Source organism: Aphelocoma coerulescens, chromosome 23, assembly GCF_041296385.1.
Source record: "Aphelocoma coerulescens isolate FSJ_1873_10779 chromosome 23, UR_Acoe_1.0, whole genome shotgun sequence".
In the NCBI taxonomy this organism is placed as follows: Eukaryota; Metazoa; Chordata; class Aves; order Passeriformes; family Corvidae; genus Aphelocoma; species Aphelocoma coerulescens.
The window spans coordinates 2,997,945-3,017,362 of record NC_091036.1 but is presented as its reverse complement, the minus strand read 5'-3'; the positions used below and the strand labels follow the sequence as shown (position 1 = coordinate 3,017,362).

At 39.6% G+C, this 19,418-nt stretch overlaps 1 protein-coding gene across 2 annotated transcripts in view; it reads left to right on the top strand.

Moving 5' to 3' along the window:
• The window catches only part of KDM1A (lysine demethylase 1A), a 40,510-nt gene that overhangs the window by 5,687 nt on the left and 15,405 nt on the right, over positions 1-19,418 (top strand). The window contains exons 3-9 of one of the 2 annotated variants that reach the window (XM_069036094.1): positions 2,580-2,639; positions 6,388-6,521; positions 8,205-8,283; positions 9,197-9,289; positions 10,023-10,129; positions 12,436-12,517; positions 15,039-15,133. In XM_069036094.1, coding sequence (XP_068892195.1) covers positions 2,580-2,639; positions 6,388-6,521; positions 8,205-8,283; positions 9,197-9,289; positions 10,023-10,129; positions 12,436-12,517; positions 15,039-15,133 — 650 coding nt within the window. The remainder of the gene's footprint in view (positions 1-2,579; positions 2,640-6,387; positions 6,522-8,204; positions 8,284-9,196; positions 9,290-10,022; positions 10,130-12,435; positions 12,518-15,038; positions 15,134-19,418) is intronic. The other variant, XM_069036095.1, reaches the window with a different exon arrangement.

Here is a 19,418-nt window from a genome sequence, read left to right as displayed (position 1 = left end):
GAGGAATACTGTCTAATAGCAAAAAGCTTCCAAACTCCCTTTCAGTGCTGAGTGATGACATTTGTGTTCTTGTTTGCCAGTATCCCTTTTGGAATCAAAGAGCTTGCTTCTTACGGGGTTTTTTTTTCCTCTAACGATCTTTGTTTTGTTTTTCCTCACCAAACTAGATTTTCATGTTTAGAACTACAGAAGATTTTCTTTACTAGCTCCTGGGCTTTTAGTATTGTCAGTATTCTTACTTCGTGGTAATCCTATATTTTTAGGTGCAGTTTTCCAATGAACTGAATATGATCAAGATTAACATAAAGGGAATAGTCAAACTTAGTGGTGCTTTGTCTCTTTATTTTATCTGACTTGTCTGTTTTCCTAAATAAATTCAGTACTCTGTGATACTTGTGCACTGCTATTCCTAATTCTGAGACAGTGGATAATTATATGAAGTAGATTCCTTTGTGGACCTTCTTCCTGATTGCTCTTCAGGTCATGGTCTTTTGTTCTGTTGTGTTGAGACTTTGAGCAGATTCTGCTCCTCGCACATGTTCTGTTGAGCTGCAATAGTTTGATGTTAACATGGATCAGCGGTTTGCTTGCTGCTAGTTCCTTTAAAACGAGAACCTTCCTTTCAGGGAAGGAAAGGCAATCTTCACTAGCAGGCCTTGTTTACACACTTCTCTGCTCATACTGAGCAGCATTTAGAATTGTGTCCAAGCAGTCAGTAATAGTGATGAGAAGAGGAAGATACAGATTTCTTTCTGTAAGTAAGCCGAGAGCAATTTTTTCCCCTCTGCTCATTGTCAGTGTTAATTCAGGGATTATGAATACCACAGACTGATGTCAGAATCTTTTTAATTTCTTAACTTGGGGAAGACACAGGTGAAACTTTTATTGCAAATTAATGACCTATGCTTGAGTGTAAATATTTGTGTTTCAGTGGTGTTGGTCTCTCCCAGAATGGAAGCAGGTCTTGAAATGTTCCCAGCAATATAAAGTACTTGGAATGTAGATCAATTAAAGAATTTTATCTTGCTGCTTCAGATGTGTTTATTCACAGAATCATAATTTGGGTCTTATGAGGGCTGTCAAAATACAATTATTTGTCACAGTCTCTCTGTGAGTTTTTAACTTCCCTGCTGGCAGACTGATTTTGTACAAGTACTAACTATTGCTCCTCTGCTGTACTGAGTGAAAATGTCTGTCTTGTTTCAGTTCCTATTTTGTTTTATCTGTAGATGTTTAGTGTTTTGACATTTTAGATTAATCCAATTCAGCACAGTACGGAAACATTTGTTTAACTTTCTATGTCTTGCTTTAGGGGTTAAATCTGTAGTTCAGATGAAATTCTTCTCAGTTAGTGTATCCCCTAAGAGCCTTAAATTACAGTCTGGCAAAACTCTCCACCCAGACTCTAAAGAGTATTAACAATTGTGTGTTTAGCCTCAGGTTAGACCTTGCTCTTACCTGTTTGGAGATTACACCTGAACAGTTGTGTTCTAGGAAGTGGCTGTTCCATTCCAGTGACTATTGCAGTGTGTTTCAGAGCATGTTGGTTTGGATTTGCTGACTGTTGAAGTGTGTGGTTTGAAGGAGCCTTGGTACAGCAGGAGCCAGCTGAACAGCACTGGGCCATCTCTGGAGTGTGCCATGGCTTCCTGAGCTCTGCAGGTGACAGGACTTCAGGCAAACCTCTGATTGTGGAAGAATATTGCTCATGAGCTCAACTCAGAGCTAGTGTCTCCTGTGAAGTGAGCAGTGTGTGAGGTGTGTAATGGCATTGTTTCCACAGACACTGCAGCTGTACTCATCTCTCTTCTCAATGTGCTCTGTTGCTGCTTGTATTGCAGTCCTGTTTAGGACTTACATGCAGGCTGAGGTAATTCTGAGACTTCTTCAGAACTTTTGGATGAATACTTAGCCTTTCCTCGTATTTCCATCACTGGGAATGTTGAAAGACTGATGTCTTTCAGTGCTGGGTATTGATCACATCACTGATCAATGATATGACATGTATTTGGCTTCAAAGGCAATCTTAAGTGTGTTAGAACACTGATGGTGTATCAAGGGTACTGAAGCCAAAGTAAGTGGTCTGAGCCTTTCAAGAAATGTTCTAGCATCAAGCTTAAAGGAAGGGTTTATGGCAAAAAAAAAAAAAAAAAAAAAAAAGGAGCTCCTATTTTGAACATGAGAGGCTTTTCAAAATGCTTTAAACTGTCCCCTTGGGATATGGGGAGACTTGGGAGCACCAAAGGCAAGGTTATCAAATTCTTAGGGTTTGAGATCCATAGAATCTGATGGTATCCATCCACCAGATCATAAGTATTTAGCCACCAGGAATGCTACATATGGTGTACTTCTTTATTTCCCATAAAATCTGATGTAAAGCGTTCCAGTAACATGGATAACACTTTAGAACGTAATTTTTTGGTGCCCTGAACCTAGGTTCCAGAAGATGGGATTCTCAGCAAATGGGTTTAGTTAGTTGGTGAAATTTAATATCTAAAACGCCAACTGCCCGGCCTTTATGTCCAGTATGGTTTAACTTATGGAGTAAGGTCCCTGAGTTCTCCTCTTTCCTTCCACAGGGCAAGCAGGAGGACTTCAAGACGACAGTTCTGGAGGGTATGGAGACGGCCAAGCATCAGGTGAGGGTGGCGTTTGATGCTTGCCACTGAGTAGCAAGAGCCGCCAAGTTAGGGATTGATGCTTGCAAGTGCGCATGGGTGTGGTTGTCCCGAATTTAGCAAGAGATGCAGGAGTTGTGTGCCCACCTGTTTAAAAAGTGTGGGTTATTCAGATTTCAGTTGAGGTCTGTAACAGCTGCGGAAAAGGGCACTAGCTAATCTGTGTTGAAATGCCTCAGGCCGATCTCTCATCCCTCCACTCCTCTCCATGTTCAGAGGAGTCTAAATTTACAAAAAGCTTTTTCTTACCTAGCCAGTTTGTATCACCTAGATTGACACACAGAGCCCTGGGCTTTAGAACAGTATACCCTTTTTTATAATCTGCTGAAGAAACATAGCATGGAGTACCTTTTTGCTCATTTCTTTTTGTCTTTTGAAAGGCTTTGTGTTTGACCTGTGTGCCAGCACTTAGCCCAGGAGATTGTCTGCTGGGCAGATTCACAGTCTGTTGCTCAGTGGACTGGATTGTGAATTGCATTCGCCATTTGGCCTTGGTACTGCTGCTGGCAGTACTCACTGCTTCGTTCACAGGATTGATGTCTTTACTCTTAAGTACTTGGAGTGCTACTTAAAATCTTCCTCCAACTCTGCTGCTTTTGCTCTCACTTCAGGATTAGGGTTTTCAACAAAAGAGCCAAAGGCTCCAGAACCTATTCTGTACCTCCAAGTTGCTCTTTTTGAAGCAAATAGAACTTCAAGATACTCATCTAAGAGCGCATCCTTTGCTGTTGTAAGTAAGGGAGCCGAATACTGTTATGGATGTTACCACTTGAATGGAACTGCTGTCTATCATGGCTCATGGGCTTAAGGATGCATTGCCTATTTCATTTTTAGGCAGGCATTGGCTGATTGGAAATTCTGCATATTTTGCATTTTGTATTATATGCTGACATTATTCTCTAACAACTGTCCAGTTCAACAGCCAGAAACCTTTCAGTGTGTTCATCTGCAGATGTTTTAGTAAGTCTTTAAATGAGCAGCAACCCTCAGGATTTCTTCTGTAGGGAAGGATATAATCAAAACTTCAGCCAATTAGTTGCTAATGGTGAATGTCAGGAAATGGGCAAGTGTGTGTGCACAAATGTGTGTAAAGAGGAGCTGATAATCCAGTCTAGGCAGAACCATTCCTTCAGTTGCCTGCCCCAAGGAGAACCATGTAGTTTTGAACTGATAATCCCTGTAATCTGTGGCTTTCATGAAATACAAGCAGTAAGGGTGTGAAATGGGATTTAGTCAGCCTGAAATCCAAATCCATTTACATTTGAGCTGTGTAGTTGCAGAAGTTCAAGGACATTTAGTTCTTATAAGATCTTCCAGTGGTTGGCCAAATAAAAACGGTATCTTTGCTATTAATAACTATGCTTTTTCTAAATTCTTGTATTGGATGCTCTTGTGGGTTGTTTTATTAGCTTTTTTCTTTCCTCCTGAATACCTGTGCTCATCTGGAGCTATTCTGTCATTCTAGTTTTGAAGTTTGGGTATTGCCACGAAAGATATATGGCCTTAAAAGCCCCCACAACTCAACCCACCTTGGGAGTTCTTTCCAAAACCATTAGCAGCACCATGTCCTCTGGCTGCTCAGTTTGAAGAAATAAATCCCAAAGCTTTTTGATAAACTGCTGAGTTGCCTTAAATCCACACATCTGAGAGTTTGGTGGTATTTGGTGACTACATGGCTTTTTAGCAGGTACCTGGAGGAGCACAGTTCTTTTAGCACAAATCTGTAAGAGGGAGTCAGGTTCAGCATTTCAGGTCTTTAACTGGCTATTCTCTGAAAATTGTGCTGCTGAGCTTTTTGCTAGCACTTGAGGATCTAGAACCTTAATTAAGATTGTTAGCATTAGTAAAGTATCAGAGAACTGGTAACTGGTTTGATTTCCATGGCCAGTTTTACAGAATTCCTAGTTGAGCATATGCATTCCTACACAGATGTTGGCACACTTGGGCCAGTGTTAGATGGAGGGACAGCAGAAGGCTTGGGGAATGGTTATTGCTGGAGAAACTAAAGTTGTAGTAGAGCTGTGGGTTTCTATCACAACTGAATATTAGTGCAGGAAACATTGTGGGTGTGTCAACTTCTCCTATGGTTAATTTTATTTTGCTTGCAATGCTCTGTAGCTTCTGTTACTGATTTATTCATGTTGTAAAAGTTGTGTAAATGATTACAGACAGTTTTCTTTACCTTGAGTCATCACAGATATTTTGATCCTTACTTGTGAATGAATTTTTGGTTTTGGTTTTTTTTTTGGTTGGTTGTTTTTTTGGTTGGTTGAGGTTAGGTTTTCTTCTTTTGTTGTTCTGGGTTTCTTTGGTTGATTGGGGTTTTTGTGTGGGGGGTTTTTTGGTTGATTTGATTTGGGGGGTTTTGTTTTGGGGTTTTTTTGTCAGTTTCACAACCATTTCCTTCCTAGATTTTTTTCAGCACCTTTGGGAAGTAAAAATGCTTGGAAGTTAAAGAGGTGTGTGGTGGCACCAGAATTAAAAGCAGGGAATTCCTCTCCCTGGTACAGTGACATGTACTGCTGTACATGAACTTCAAACTCTTAAACGGTTGTCTTGGCTAGTGTAACACACTGCAAGCTTGTATTTACTTTGCTATTTATTGTAATCTTTTGAACAATTCCAGTTTCAGCAAATGATCTTAATCTCACTGTGTTACTTGTGGGGTTTTTTGCCCATGGGATGTATTGGCTTCTATCTTTCTAGATTGAATGCCTTGTCCTCTGTCCTGTTCGAAGTCACTTCTAGGACATGGGAGATTCATATTGTTCTTGCTGTATTTCACATCTCAGTACTTCGTTTTGCTCGCTATGCCTGCAGGATTTGCTTTCTGCACTCTACTTGTACTGTAGCACTTGATGCAGCTGTGTCTTAGTTTGTCACTTTATCTATAGTACAGAGACTGAGGAAAGCAGGGTACAGAAATGTAGTTACATCACTGCCAGTGTGTGAATTGGTAGAAATGCAAGTTCCTGTATGAATGAAGGCTTTCCATAGAGAAAACCTCTCCTGTATGGGTTCAGCATCAGTCTTTTACATATGGAGCATTTAAAAAGAAAAGTAAGAAATCTGTTGTTTGGAGGCAGCACTTGGGAAGGGAGCACAGGAAATGCATTAGTGTGATTTTATTTACAGCACTGCCTGCTGTAAATATATCAAATATGCAAAATGAGAGTTTAAGGTGGGTTCCTCTAGCTGGAGAAGGTCAATGCAAATTAAACTTTGAGAAGCAGGTGAGAGGGGATGGTAGACGCTGTGCTTATATATTACGGATATTATGGCTTTGAACAGGTTCTGAAACGTTTTTCCGATTCTGTTATAAACTGGAAACCCCACAAATTAAGGACAGCATCTAAAATACTTACGTTTTATTGATACTATATATATATGTGTGTGTGTATATATATATATATATGTTATATATAATATATTGATATGTGCCCCTGCCCCACTTATTTTTCAGGCTTTGTTTTTTGGGGGTTTTTGTTTATCACCCCTGTAGTGTAGCTTTTTCATTATCTCTAGATGATACCTGTAATTCAAAGAACTGTTGACTTGGAAACCTGTATGTGTTGCAGAAGTAAATAAAAGGACTAAATAAAAGCATCACATGAAATTGGCCACCATATCGTCTCATGGCTGAATGCACTGGCTAGGAAGGGTAGTGTTCCTTTGCAGTGCCTGTAGACTACTTGTCTTTTTATTGTAGGTGTGGAGGGTGCAGCTTTCCAGAGTAGACTTCCACATGACCGTATGACATCTCAAGAAGCTGCCTGCTTCCCTGATATAATCAGTGGGCCACAGCAGACTCAGAAGGTGTTTTTGTACATCAGGAACCGCACCGTAAGTTTGTTGTAAAAGTATTGGTGAAAGAAGGGTAGGGAATTTGTGTACCTTGCTGAGACTTTTTGGCAGTTACCATGTCTAGCAATTGATGGAATTTTTGGTTTTGAGAAAATGAGGTTTCATTTCTGGCATCCTGTCATGCTCTTAAGTTGTTAAGAAATGTGCTATCCAGTTCTCGATCAAAGCAGTGCTGTGAGCAGCATAAAGAATCTATAGTGTATTTACAATATTCAGGGATCAAGACTTTCTCCTGTATTTTGAAAAGAGTATTTTGGAATACTGAAGTCATGTTAGAAAAATTAACAGTAGGAAAGCAAGAAATATTTTGAAAATTGCTGTGTTACCATAGTTAAGGGACAAAACACCTTAGGTACCACTCAATTTTTTCACAGACTAAAGATGATCAAGAAACATTGCAGGGTATTGACCATGGTAACACCCAGTGATTAATAACTTAAAAGAAGTTATTAAAAATTTATCTTAATGCTAAGAGCGTGACTTCTGCTACTCCTGTAAAATTTTCCTCTTGACTCAACTTTTGGGAAGTCATGAGATGTGTAAAAACAGGCCAGATCATGCCAAAAAGTTTGGAAAACAATTTGCACAAAATGAATAGCGAGTAAACCTTTTTCAAATGTGTTAGAAGCAGAAAAGCCTTCCACTGAACTAAGAAATTACTGGAGAGAGATATTTGCAGGGAAAAGCAGCATTGCGGTCTGTGGGCCTTATTCACTTCAGAGGAACTTCTCCAAGTTCCTGAGCAGGAATCCTGTTTGAGGAAGGCTTGTGAGAGGATCTCTTCCAGCAACGATAGCAGAGACTATGGAACAGCTGATATGAACCCAGTGCTCAGCAGAACTGCAAACTGCAGTGTGCAGCCTCTTAATTAGCCATTTGCCTCAAATAGCCTCCCAAATTGTAAGGAATTTTTTTGTTAATCATTCCTATTCATTATAGTTGTAGGATTTCCACTTTAATTTGCTATCTGTGAGGAACTGTGAAGCTCAGTAATGCAACTCTAGACAGATACCCAAATAAATGTCTAATTATGGAATGTAAAATGGTGCGGAGATGCTATGTATGACCTAGATCTAGGCATGGAAGAGTAAAATTATTTATTAACTCCTGCCTCTGTGCTACAAAGTAGGACTTCTGTTGGTAAAACAGTTCTTTTCTAGTATGAATTGACCTACTAACATATCACAGACAGTTCTTCCTACTTGATTTTTGAACTGTAACTGTCCTGTAAATATGCTTTTTTGTGTATATGTGGCCAGTGTAGTCCATGGTAGTGTCTTATATTGGTGAAGATGGATTGGATCATTAAATGTTGGAGATAAATAAACCTTGTAACATGACAAAATACTGCTGTAGCTTTTATGGAAACATGAAATATGATGACAAAAAGACAATGCTGGCTGATGTTGCCAGATGAATGCATCTTTGTGCTACCTTGGTGCATTTCCACTTATTTGAAATGGTGTGAGAATTTCAAACAGATTGTATTACACCTTAAGGAACACCAGAAGGCAACGTTCAGTGTGGCTAGGGTAGTCCTGCCAAAGTTTAATTAATTAGGGGATTTCATCTCCTGACAGTATTTGGTAGCAAACACACACCTGGAAAACACCTCTTTTGTATTGCTTAATATGATGTGTTGTGTTGTTTGTTTAAATACAGCTGCAGCTCTGGTTGGATAACCCAAAGATTCAGCTGACGTTTGAAGCAACTATCCAACAATTAGAAGCACCTTATAATAGTAAGTCAAGGTTTTCGTTGCCAAAACTGTACTGTATGTATCATTGCTGTTTTCCTTCACTTTCGATTGGGGAGAAGCTGCTTCAGATGAGTCCTTTGTTAGTGGAGCTCCATGAGTGGTCATGTACAGACTGGGGTATTGCATTATATTTATGGTTCAGATTTGTTAGAGTTCATTTGTCTGGTAAAGAAATATCACTAGCAGGATTCATAGAAGTGGCTAAAAAGATGGATTGTTACAGTAGGGTTAATTCATGTGCAGTTTTTAAGGTTTGCTACAGCTTCTTGGTGGTTTTTAGCTGTGAAACATTATTAATCATATGTTTTTTGGGAGGCATTAAGAAGTTGCATAAGACTTCGACTGGAAGGCAGTAAAAGAGTGAGGAGTTGCTTGCAAATGGAGACCATTCCACACTTCTCAAACAAGATCCTAATAACCTGGAAAAAGGTGGAGGGGAGCCGTAAAAATAAAATTGAAGAAGAAAATAGTGGTGAAATGAATGCAAATACACTGTCAAGGGTTGCAAAATAGTGAATTATTGTGCTTTTAAAAAGAAAAATGGGAATTCAGTACTACAGTAAGGATTGGCATAATGCTGGCAAATCACATCACAGTTCTGTGTCACGATCTTGGCATTTTGCAGTCAGTTTCAGGAAAGGTGTTCTTCTGCATTGGATTATAAGCATGTAATGTCCTGTACAGCTTTTCAGGCAGGATTCAAAACTGCATTACAGCATGGGTGTTTTTCAGAAAATTAGCCTCCGGCATCCTCAGGAAGATGAGGAGAGCTGCAGAGCTGTAGGAAGGGATGTGTTTAGTGGGACTTGACTGGATTGCTGCTGTGAATATGTCCTCAGTACATATATGCTGCTGAGCATGCAGAATAATTTTTAAACTTTACACATTCTTTTAGGTGACACAGTGCTCGTTCACAGGGTTCACAGCTACCTGGAGCGTCATGGGCTGATCAACTTTGGGATCTACAAAAGAGTGAAGCCCCTTCCAAGTAAGGAGCTTGAACATTGTTTCTAATTGAAGTTTTGTTTTACTGTTCCGTGATTTCTTAGGACAGCTTTTGAGTGCTCTTTTTTAGAATTGCAGTGCTAAGAAATTGAAGAAGGCTGGAAAGCCATCTGGATATTGATGTTAATGTGTTTTATTTTGGCATAGAGAAGCCATGTATTTACATAAATCACTTTGAGAGGAAAAATGTTGGCAAATCTTCTGTAGATAATTCTAAATGTAGACTGTCGCTTTTTAATGAGTTATCTTGGTTCCTCATTTGAATAACAAAAGTCAGAAACGCAATATTGTTCTTAGATCTGTTACATGCTTATGTGTTTCTTGAATTTTGCAAGTGAACTTCTCTACCCTTTCTACATTTTAGCCTGCTGGGATGAAAAAAATAAAACTATGATACTTTGTCCACAGTAATTAATATAAATGGCTTTCTTCGTCAGACAGTTGTCTGGAAGCATTTTTTCTCCTGTTTTCTTCCTTGTTCCAGATGTACTGCTAGCGTATTTTCCTTGTACGTGTCTCATTAAGAAAAATTATCAAGCGTTACTTTCAGAATTACTTCAGTTTTCTTTTTGTTAAAGAGTTCGTTCTGTCAGAACTACTCACGAGAAGGAAGCTGCTTTTTGTTCTTGGTATCTCTTAAACACAACTTTAATGTGACTGCAATTTAGTACTGCATATATAAAGGACCACTGTAGGTGATTTTCCTCTTTCCTTAGCCAAGAAGACAGGAAAGGTGATCATTATTGGTTCTGGAGTCTCTGGGTTGGCAGCAGCTCGCCAGTTGCAGAGTTTTGGAATGGATGTCACAGTTCTGGAAGCCAGAGTAAGAATTTATGTGCTATTTTACTTCTATACGGCACCTTAACCAGTAACCCTATTCAGTACTAGAACAGGACTGTGTCCCAGCAGCATGCTCAGGGTGGGTAAGCGTTTGTGGTGCTCCCGGCAGTCAGGCTGGATTGCTGATACTGAACCTGTCTCACAAGGAACTGAGGGGATCTGTTCTTGCTGGGAGCTGGCTGATGCTTTCTCAGGGGTGGGCTGGATAGTCAGGGGCTAGTGTTGTGTGCTTACACCAGGAACTGCTTAGAATGACCTTCTTTCATAATTAGAAATTGGTTTTCACCAGAAAGCAGAATGCGAGTCCATTTTTTGAGAACTTGCTTGTTAAATATAATCATGGCTTGGAACTGCCGCACGACATCAGGTGGGATTTTAAGCCTGGATTAATTCTTTATTACTGTGTGCTGAACAGAGACTTCCAAATTAGTGCTACATTTTGTGGTATGTGAACTAGCTGCTTCTTTGTTCAGGAATAAGGTATTCTTCATATTCAACCCAAAGTGGAATCTCTCTTTTTTTTTAATTGAAGTTTTTTTCATATAATCTACTCAGTTGAGAATAGCTTGATACACATTATTTTAAATTCATTGACCAATTGGACCTTATCTTATGTTTTACTCCCTGGCTTTGTTTTGTTTATATGTTTGCTTCTGACACTTTTCTAGCACAGTTTAAGATAATCTGCTTTAATTTTTTTGTTAGAATAGTGTTTCAGGCTCTTAATTTTGCTACTGCTCTTGCTGCTATTTCCCAGGTTCCACACAACTGCAGCAAAGGGCAGTGCAACAGTCTTAATGGTTTAGGAGACTCTTGCTCACCTGAATATATTGGGTTTTCTTATTGTTTGCTTGGTTGGGTTTTGGGGTTGGTTAGGGTATTTTTGAAGCTGGAATTAATTAGCTGTAACCTGGCTTTTGTTCTGTGCATCATGATTATAACTAGTATGTAGATCTGGCAAGAGGCTATTTTAAAATAATGCACAATATTTTTCAGCAATTATTCTCTAGGCTTCTCTTGAGTAGGCTGTATTTTTTTGGTTTTAAGGCTGCTTAGTGTTTTTTTGCGTTATTCTGTAATTCAGGTGGTAGTTGTTTCTTTGTTTCCACTGATTTTCTGTAGCTTTCAGATTATTAGTTTACATGCTTCTGAACTGCTGACTTAATTATTAAAAATCAAACTTTGCATTTTTATGTGAATTGATCGCTGGCTGGGGTCTTTGCTTAATTGTAACCAGTATTTTTCTCTGATACCATCCTGCTAATTGGATGAGAATAGGGAAAGGTGACTTTTTTTTTTTAATGAAGTTTGCAGTGGTAGGGAAGTAATTGTCATCTTTAGTAATCTCTGACAATAATGAAAAGGTTTTTTTGTGCTTCTGAAATGGACTGCTGATTCATGATTATCTTCTTAATTGATTGCACAGCTGAATTATTTCCTATATAGCTGTTGGCTTTTGTGGTAGGAGGTGGGAGTGTTGCCTGGAATAAAACACAAAACTTTACCAAAGAGTGTTAAAATGATAATATAAAATCAAATCTTTAACTGAAAGGCCTTCAAGGTGCACAATATGCACACATGGTACAGTATTTCCACAATTTTATAAGGTTAGTTGATTAGTATACCTAGCAAATCTTGTCCAATTAGAAGAGTAGTTGGTTAGGTAATTTTCCCCCTGGCTCTGCCCGGTTGAAGCCCTCCCTCCTGATCTTTTAGCCCTGCACTTAATTGTGTCTATGATATATGGTGCAAAACAAAGTGTCCTTGCTAGACTAAAGGGAAGACTAAACAGAATTTCAAGAATGTATTATTAAGAGTTTGTTAAACTGTGGGAGAGGGCAGGAAAAGTACTAGAAGTTATAACTAAAGTTACAAATACATGAAAAATATATAAAAAGCTAAAAATCTTTAGGCATCAGGAGGAGGAGGAAATCTAATACATAATTAAATTTGTCCATGGACAATGAAGGGATTGGCTTCGGAATCACAGTGGATCCTACTGTAGAAATACTTTAATCTGCCCAAATCAGATTAGGCATCTTTTTTTCTATTTCTTTCCTTTTTTCTTCTCCTTTTTAAAATGCAACTTAAACATTTTATTCCTTAACTTAGGCAAATTAAGTGGGATTGAGTTCATTTGCAGAGGTTTTTGGCAAAGTGTATGTTTGGTTTTTGAACCTTCATTTAGGAGAATACCTGCACCATGTTTTGTAGAAGTTTCAGTGATTATATTTCAGTGAGATGTCTTACTGAATGTAACTGGAGGTTAATATTTTGTGCTTTTAAAAGGACCGAGTAGGAGGAAGAGTTGCTACCTTTCGCAAAGGGAACTACGTTGCTGATCTAGGAGCAATGGTGGTAACAGGACTTGGTGAGTTTTTCAAAATCAAAAGGACCGGGGAGGAAAATTGAGGGGCATAATGCTGTAACTGTGAAACCTTAATGCTATTTCCTTTCATGGTCAAAACAATTGGGTATTTTTAACTCTTAAAAAGTGTGTGTTCTCATTCAACCTTTTTGGCAGTTAGTAGTTTTCATAAATAGCAAAGCTATATGATGGGAGAGACCCTAAAGAGACAGAATGTGTTCTTTCAATTTACAGGGGAAAACAAAGGAGGGGGGGAAATGCAGAGCCATTCTAAAGAGAAGGACCTTCTTCAGGGTTTAAATCTCAGAAGTACTTTCTCCAAGTGATTTCAAAAATAGTTGTAAAAATAATGGCAAACAAGCCAAATTTCTTCCTATTTATTACTGTTTTATGGGATGGCATCAGTTACTGACGTGGTTACTCTGCTAAGAAGATGGGCAGGTGTTGAGTGTGGAATATCCTTCAGCAATGTAGGGAAATGATGAAGTATTGTAAAACCTATAATAAACCCCCCTTTTTTACTGGCTGCCTTAATTTGGTGTCTGTCTCATGATTAGTCTTATTAAATTGCATACAGAAATTGGTTCCAGACAAAGAACTGAACTTGCAGAGTCATGGAGAAACAATGACTAGTGAAAGACTATCATATTTTTATGTTTAATTCATAGAATCATAGAATCTTAAGGGTTGGAAGGGACTCCTTGTCCTATCAATACTGTTTCTGACCAGGAGTCCCTCTCTGGCTTCCCTGTAGGACCCCTTCAGATACTGGAAAGTTGCTTTGAGGTCTCCACATAACCTTCTCTTCTCCAGGCAGAACAGTCCCAACTTTCTCAGCCTGTCTTTGTAGGGGAAAGTGTTCCACTCATCAACTTTGTGGCCTGCTCTGGACTTGCTCCAACAGTTCCATTCCTTTTTATGTTAGGGATGCCAGAACTGTGTGCAGCACTCTGGGTGGGGTCTCACAAGAGCAGAGTAGAAGGGGAGAGCTCCCTCCTTTGACCTGCTGGCCATGCCCCTTCTGATGCAGCCCACTGGTTTCTGGGCTGGGAGCACTCAGTGCCAGCTCATGGTGAGTTTTTCATCAACCACCACCCCCAAGTTTTTCTCTGCAGGGCTGCTCAATCACTTCTCCACCCAGTCTATAGGTGTGAGTGAGATTGCTGCAACCCAGGTGCAGGACCTTGTACTTTGGTTTGTTGAACTTCATGAGGTTTGCATCGGTCACCTCTCAAGCATGTCAAAGTCCCTCTGGATGGCATCCCTTTTCCCCAGTGTGTCCACTGCCAGCTCCCTCAGGACCTGCAGATGAGTCTCATCAGGTCTCATGGATTTGTGGACATTCAGGTTCCTAAGATGGTCTCAAACCTCAGCCATGAATGATCACTTGTTCGTGATAGGTGTTTCCTTTCCAAAACAATCTACCGTTTGTCTTGAATGAGGCAGCATATGCTATGAAGAAAGAAAGAAAGATTTGTGTAGGGATGGAGATGGTTTGAAGGGCATCTTTTGTATTTCTGAATCTGGAAGAGAAGAGGGAAGCATACTGAAGGATTTGATCTTGTGGTTTGAGAAGGCAAAAGACTGAAGTAATGGGATATTTTCTGGTTTTAATAGTAAACCGTGGAAGAACTATAATTTTTAGTAGGTTGTTGAACTAGAAACATGAACTTATTTAGGCCTACTTCAAAACTCTGTTCTGCTTTTTCAGTCACCTCTCTAAAGACAAGGAAGGTGGCTGAACTTCCCCCTCTATTTTGAACAAACACACTGCATTTGCTTGAGTTGCAGAATCAGAGAACATTGGGAAGCTAGTCCTGAAAAACTTTTCCCAAAGTTAATTTTGTGGAGTAAGCCTGTATTGCCTTTGCTCTATACCATTTCCCACTTGTGTCTGTTCTTTTCCTTTCCTCTGCTGTCCTCAGTTTGATATTTAGGGATTTGGGATGCTTAAAGTTGGTGCTTTCTGCCTTTCTTGTTGTTCTACATGGAGTCTTCTCAGTTGTTTTCTAATTTTAGTTACACAGCTTCCAGGTACAGTTGGTATCTGGGGTTCATCTTCATAACTTGTGTTCACTAGTGTCACTTGTTGGAGTTCCACTAAGTTTTTAGGAACTGAATTATTTTGGTTTCATTTCCATGTCACTATGCTTGGACTATAGCTCCTGTTACTGTGCAGCTTTGAGAGCTTTCCATGACTTTTCAAACACTCTGCTTGCAGATGTGTTTACAGCTATAAACTCTCAGTCATAGTAAGATTGCTGCCACTCTAGGGCTCTGCTTGTATAATCACCCTATAATCATCCTGTCCTTGAAGTTTTGATGGGTGGATTTTTTTTCCATGTCCTCATTGCAGGAATCACTGTGAAATGCAGACCTTTGGCAGTGTTACACTAGGTCAGTGGAGTGCATTCACTGAAGTTGGTGTTTTAGTCTCTGAAATTGCTTTAAATGTGGAGTTTTTTTGTTTAATTGCAGACAAATTTTACAGGAGTCTCTGTTAACTATATAAAATCTTTTCCAGGAGGAAATCCCATGGCTGTGGTCAGCAAACAAGTTAATATGGAATTGGCAAAGATCAAACAAAAATGTCCACTTTATGAAGCGAACGGACAAGCTGTAAGTCTGATACTGTTCCCATAATCCTTTTAAAGAAGAAGTATGTATATATATGTATATATATGTATATATATGTATATAAAGAAGAAGAAGTATATCTCAAGTATGTTGCCAGCCTATTGGTCTAGCATGAGATGGCTTTCAGAGAGAGGGAAGAAGGAAAGTGTCTGTCCCTTTTTAGGCATTTTAGTAATATTGTAGCATACCTGCACATATTCCTCTAAAACCTGCTCTTTCCACATGAGTTTTTACCTCTGCATTTCAGAGGTTTGTGGAAACCAAGTTCCTGTTTGTTTTTCCCAAATTCATTACGGCTTTTCCTTAGACAGTCACCTGTCTTGCTCTTTGAAACAATTATCTGCTGTGCTGGCACTCTAGCTTCTGTTCTTCCTGGTACTCCTTTTCCCCAAAACAAATCATTCTGGCTGCTGTACTTTGCTGCTGGTTTTTAAAGGATTGACTAACCAATGCTAACTGGTTGAATGCATACAACAGCTCAGCAATAATAATCTAGAGCTGCAATTCACAAACCTCTGCTCTAGTGTCGAGTGCTATTAGACATAGAAATGATAGATCCTAGTTTAACGCTGAATCTCACACATGTATTGACTAAAAGTCCTACCTGATGGATCTTAAACCATGGTACAAAGAGTAACTTCTGAAAGAAGATAGGTGAGGATACTGGGCTTCTTGCTAGAGGCCTGGAAAAGTGATCCTTGGCTCAAACTTGTTTGTAACCTGGCAGCTGCAGCTCCTCTTAGTGCATGAGTCAATAGGATGCTGTAATAAACTCAGGAAAAATTACCAAGGCATTGTAGACAATTCTACAGTAGACAGTCTGCTCACATGTTGTGAAGCCAGTCCTGCATGTAATGTGTTAGCCTCTGCACTGCTATGTTTCTCCTCTCCCATCTGGGAGCTCCTCAAAACCTTCCCACTTTGTTTTGACAAACTTCATGGTCCTTAACAGGAGGCAAGTTGTAGCTTTTAAATTAGCAAATTTCCCAGCCATGCTAGGAAGTATCAAAGATCCCTTGGAAAAGAATATACATGAGGTAATAATTCAGACACCTGAAGCAGGGAATGCATCTAGAAGTCTAGGAACAAGTGACAATTGGATGTCCTTCATACCTTGGCTGCTATCTTGACAGCTTTTCACATCTACACAAGTGTCTTTTCCTTAGTTAACTGTTACTTCCAGTCTGTCTTTTGCTCCACTCTGCATTTTACTGAAGGACAAAGTACAAGTTCTGCACTGAGTGTCCGTCCTCATTGTTGAGCTTTGCAGTGAGGGTATAAATCTCTTCTTGCTACTCACAACTGTATGATGAACTCAGAATGAGCAGTTCAGTACATTCAATTACTACTGCTGTGGTTATTATTGTCGTCTTTGCCATGGTGTTACCTACTAAAATCTTCTCAATGAAGAAGTGAAGATGGAATCAAATTCCCTGCATCTAGGACAGACAGTTAATGATTGCAAATTTCAGATCCTTCATTTGTGTTGAGTTGGTTTCCTTCAAAAACTTAGAAGTTCTGAGTAGTTTTTGGGAAGTTCTGCTGCCTGTACATCTGCCAAAGCTTCTGCATGAGACACAGACACCAGCTTTGAAGAGTTATGCAATGTGAATATAAAAATGTTATTTCTCTTCCTTTTCTTCATTCTAACTTCACATTGCAGGGAAGCGTGCATTTTAATACCGTCTTCAATTTCTTTTCCACCAGAATCCTTAGATCCTTTTCATCCTGATACCCAACAGTCAGTCCTCAGTCTGTCCTGATGCATGGGGCTATTCCATTGCAGTTTCAAAGTTCAGCCTTTGAATTTTATCAGGTTTTTGTCAGCACATTCCCCCAGCTTGTTGAGAATATACTGAGGAGAAGAGATTGGGGCTGGGGCAAAAATGAATTTTGTGCTTTAACCTTTTCTCTATCCATTACCATTAGGTTCAGCAGCAGTCTGCAGGCTGCCTTATCCTTGGTCTTCAGCCACCACTGCACATGGAGAGAGGGCTGTTTCTCAGCCTTTCACGTGCAGCGTCTCAGTTTCAGCCTTGGCTGACTTCTGGTTTGCCTGATGCCACCTCTGCATGCTTGGGCAGTGCTGCTTCACTTACCACAGATGGACTGTGGTGCAATCATAGATGCTTACGCTGGAGCTTGGAAGACACTGCTTAAATGATAAAAGTGATTGCCATTGGTTTCTTGAAACAGGAGATCTAATTTTAGTCAGGGGAGCTATCCTACACTTCCTTCATCTAGAGAAGAACTTAGAAATCTAATCATTCTGTGGAGCCTACCCTGTGTAGACTCTGTGGAGCATCTCTGTTTAGCCTTAAGGCAGTGCTTAGTAGTAGCAAGTCCTGTTTCCCACAGAGACCACCACTGGGGACGTATACCAGATCATGGCCCACACAGACAGGGCTTTGACTTAAGCCAGAAGCTGCAGCATCACTCTGTCCATCACCAGAGTCTTCTCTTCAGAGGCAGAATCACTTATCCATGGATAGACTGTATGAAAGTGTACTAGAATCAAAGTCATTTGGATCAGGCCTTTTAATTTCCAGCTCTTCTGTTTTCATAATGAAAAAAACCAAAAGGTTACAGTAGTGTGGACCCATGCTGTTAAAGTAGGTCGGTGTTCAGATGTGGTACCAGAATGCCAAATTTAAGTCAGCAGTGGGTGTATCACAGGTATGCGACAAAAGAGTTTACATTTAGGAACTGCCATTTGAAGCTTCCCTTATGCCTCTGCTATGGTCAGTAGCCTTGTTGAAGGTTTCTGCTGGTACACATAGGAAAATAGTCTCATAATTGTGAAATACGTGTTCTACCTAGAATCAAACCCACATGTTTTTGGACACAACAGGTGCAAGTTATATTGTTACACAGCTATGGAGCTACATAATTGTTATCAAATATTGACTGGCAGCAACTACCAGAGAGGAGCGGCGTCTTAAGTACAGATCTGGCTGAAGAGGAAGTTTCAGCTTTAATCTTGAAGGGGAGCAGTATTAATCAGAGTGATCAATATGATTGCATTGGGGCAGATACTCAGTTTTTCACAAATGAGCAGAAATGTAAACATGCATCTATATCTTGAAATTGGAGATTGGACAAGACTGAAGATAAGTGTAGAGATAGCTTGAAATACCCTCATAATCTTTAGATATATGCTCCAGTCATCATATAATCTGTGTCTTTTATAGTGCTGTTGCATACAATATTCCAACCTCTGAACTTACAGTACTGCAAAACTTTAATCATGTTTTAAAAACACATGATTTTGAGAAATAAGTGCTGGGCTTAATACACAATATAGTTGTGTCAAAAAAGATATCATTCATTTTTGAGACCTCATAACTTTGAATGGTAAGAGAATTGAACGAATAATTAAGAAAATAGGAGAACCTTGCATGGATTGCAGAGTTGGTGAGTTACTAGTCTTTGGCTGCCAGGGGGTGGGGGAATTACCTTCGTTCTTAAAATTCTGTCAGAGATGCATCAGAAATAGGGAGATTGATTTCACGGTGCCTTAAGTATTCAGTGAGATGCTGCCTGCAGAACAGTACAGGGCTTCTAAGACATTTCACTGCAAAAATAGTGGGAGAATCAACATCTTAGTACAGACTGGTAGACAAGTTGGCTTATAACACTTATGGTATGTACCCAGAGATGAAATACAGTTGTTAATTGTGAACTTCAGTGTTTCAGTCTGGGAAAATGCCAGAGAAGAAAGACCTACAGGGTTTGAAGGTAACCACTGGCACAAGAATGAGTGGCCAGCTGCAAAGTCGAAGAGGAGTCGTAATTAGAGCGATGAGATACTTGCCACTTAACACAGAGTATCCTTTGAGTTAGGGTTGAATAAGAAAAGAGCCATCTGATCAAGTCATAGGGATAGGCTTAGCACTGTTAACAACACCTCTCAAGTTATTTTCGTTCTGTTTAGCAGCCATCCAAGAGCTTTCCCTGTCTTTCTGAAGCAAATAGTTTTTTCTTTTCCTCATGATGATTTTTTCCCTTACACTCATCAGTGTTTCTCTCTCTTCTTTGTTTAACCCATGCGTGGCTTAACAGATGTAAGGTTTGCTCGTTCCAGCACTTGAGCTCTCATCATGTAACAGGTATTTTCATACTGGCAGCACTCACTATTTAATTATTTAGTGAGATGATAATCGCTATTTAACTGAGTATCATCAGTACAGTAAAATATCACCATTCTGTACATGTCCTGCAGTGTTTCTGCCTTCATCCTAGAAAAGCTGGATTGTTAGTTCTTAGT